This window comes from Ipomoea nil, unplaced genomic scaffold (assembly GCF_001879475.1).
Source record: "Ipomoea nil cultivar Tokyo-kokei standard unplaced genomic scaffold, Asagao_1.1 scaffold3382, whole genome shotgun sequence".
Lineage (NCBI taxonomy): Eukaryota > Viridiplantae > Streptophyta > Magnoliopsida > Solanales > Convolvulaceae > Ipomoea > Ipomoea nil.
The window spans coordinates 1-2193 of NW_017619810.1; the positions used below are offsets into that span (position 1 = coordinate 1).

Genomic DNA, 2193 nt, shown 5'->3' on the forward strand with positions numbered 1-2193 from the left:
TTTCCTGCCTTGGTGCCCCCCCTCCCTGGCGGCTTGTTCCTTTTCCCTCCGGTCTGCCTGTGGTTGGCTGTCCGTGGGTGTTTCGCCCCCCGCGCCCGCTGCTGGTTCGCTTGCGCGTTCCCCGGCTCGTTGGTTGCCCCGGGCTTCCCTCCGGTTGCTGGTGCGGCTTTCTTTGCGCCCTTTCGTCCCGTTGTTCCCCCGCCTCCGGTCCGTCTTCTTTTCTCCTTCGCTCTTTCTCGTGGCTGGCCTCTTCGCCCGTTGGCCCTCCCCCTGCTTTTCCTCCCTGGCCCTCTCGCTGCGCCGGTTTCTCTGCGCCCGCCCCCTGGCTCTGCCGCCCCCCGCTGCCCGGGCCCGTTTGTCTCCTTCCCCGTTCTTTCTCTGGGCTTCCGCCCGCTCCCCGTGCTTGGTTCCCTCGTTTGCCTGCTTTTCTGGTTTCTGCTGGTTTCTCCCCTTCCCCGCCGGCTGTCTCTCTCTTTCTCTCTTCCCCTGGCCCTCCTCGTCTCTCTTTTCTGGTTTCTGTGGCTGCTCTTTTGGTTCTGGGCTCTGCTCCGGCTCCTGTGCCTGCTCTTCTTGCCCCGTTGGCTCTTGCGTTTCCCGTTCGTGCTCTGGGTGTGCCCTCGTTTTTTCTGGGTCTTGCGCCCTTCCGTTGTCTGCTGGCCTGCTTCTGTCTCCCCCCCGGTCCCTGCCGGCTCTTCTCCCCGCGCCGGTCTGGTTGCTTGCCCGCCCGTGGCTCCTCCGGTTTCCCCCCCGCCGGCCGCGCCTGCTGCCGTGGTCCCCTCCGCTGCTCCCCCTCCGTCTCGCCGCTTTGCCGGTGCTCTGCCCTCTCTTCCGGTCCCTCGGCCTGCTCTTTCCTCTGCCGTCCCTCGTTTGTGTCCGCCCCTGCCCTCTCCCTCTCCTGGCGGCTTGGGCGGCTCTCCCGCGGGTGTTCCGGTCTGTCCCTGGGCCCCTCCCTCTTGGTCTTCCGCTTCCGTCTTCTCCTTCTCTCGCTCTTCCTGCCTCTTCTGCTTCGGCTTGGGCTGGCCCTCCTGCTGCTCGCCCCTCTCCTCGTGGTTTTGCTGTGTTTTTGGGGCCCCCTCTTGTCTCCTGGGTTTGTCGCCCCCCGCGTCCTGTGGCTCGTTCCTCCCCTGCGGCTGCCTCCCCCGGCCTGGCTGCTGTCTCTGCCGCGGTTCCTTGGCTCGTCTCTCTGCTGCCGGCCCTCGGGTTTGCGCCCCCTTCTGTGCCCCCCCTCTGGTGTGCCCCTCTGGGCGCTCCTTCTCTGTGTGCTCCTCCGGTGTTTCCTGCTCGCCCCCCGCCCCTTGCGCTCGCCTCCCCCTTTGTTCGTGCTCCCGTCGCGCCGCCGGCCTTCCCCGTCCCTTTTCTTTCTCCCCCCGCTCCGCTCGCGGCTCTTTTTCCTCCGTCTCTTTCGTCTGTCCGTTTTCCTTTCCTCCGTTGCCCGCTCCCTGTTTTGGCTGCCCCCCCTTGTGCTTGCGGGGGCGTCTTAGGCCTCTTCGGCCTCTCTTCTCGCCTCTTCGCCTCGCCTCTCTTCTTCGTGTTCGCCTCGGCTTCTCTCTCGCCTCTCTCTCTCTCTTCGCTCCTGTCCTCTCCGCCCTTCTTCTTGCCTCCCCCCCTCTCTTATCCTCCCGCCGGATGTTGCCTCTCTTGTGACTTCCCCGGTTCCCGTCTCCGCTGCCCGCTCCTCCCGGTCCTCGCGTTCGTCGCATTTCCCCCCTGGTACCCGATTCATCTTTATCCCCTTGGCCGCCCTCCCTGGTCCCTGCCTCTTTCTCTTCCCCCTTCTCGTCGCTCCGCCTTTTCCCATTTCCCCCATCCGTGGTCCTTGCCTCTTGTTTTTTCCACCCGCCCCCCCGCTTAGGTCCTCTCGTTCCCCCATGCCTTTTCCTCCCCCTCCCCTTATCCGGGTCCTCGTGCCCCCTTTTCGTTCTTCCCCCTGCTGCCGCTGCCTGGCGTGTTTGGTTCTGAGCCTCGGTCGAGCCTGGCCTCCCGTTCCCGCCCTCTCCCTCTTCCCCTTGTTTTGTTTTGTCCTTTTCTTCCCGGGCCTCGCGTTCCAGGCCCGCGGCTCTTTCCCATTTGCCGGGCCCTCGTCCTTCCTCGGCGGGCCCCCTGGTCTTCGCTCTCCCCGTCTTTTGGCCTCGCGTTTTCGTCGCTCTCCTCCCGCCCCTCCTCCCCCCGCCCCCCCTCGTCGCCGTCTCCCCC

The 2193-nt window shown here is 66.1% G+C and overlaps 1 protein-coding gene across 1 annotated transcript; it reads right to left on the bottom strand.

Annotated features, from left to right (window-relative positions):
* Window positions 1-420: 420 nt before the first annotated feature.
* On the bottom strand, window positions 421-1700 carry LOC109170933 (ribosome-binding protein 1-like; the record flags this gene model as incomplete). Its single annotated transcript, XM_019320066.1, has 1 exon — window positions 421-1700. A coding segment is annotated over exon 1 (1280 nt), but the record flags the coding sequence as incomplete, so codon positions are not given.
* Window positions 1701-2193: the final 493 nt, after the last annotated feature.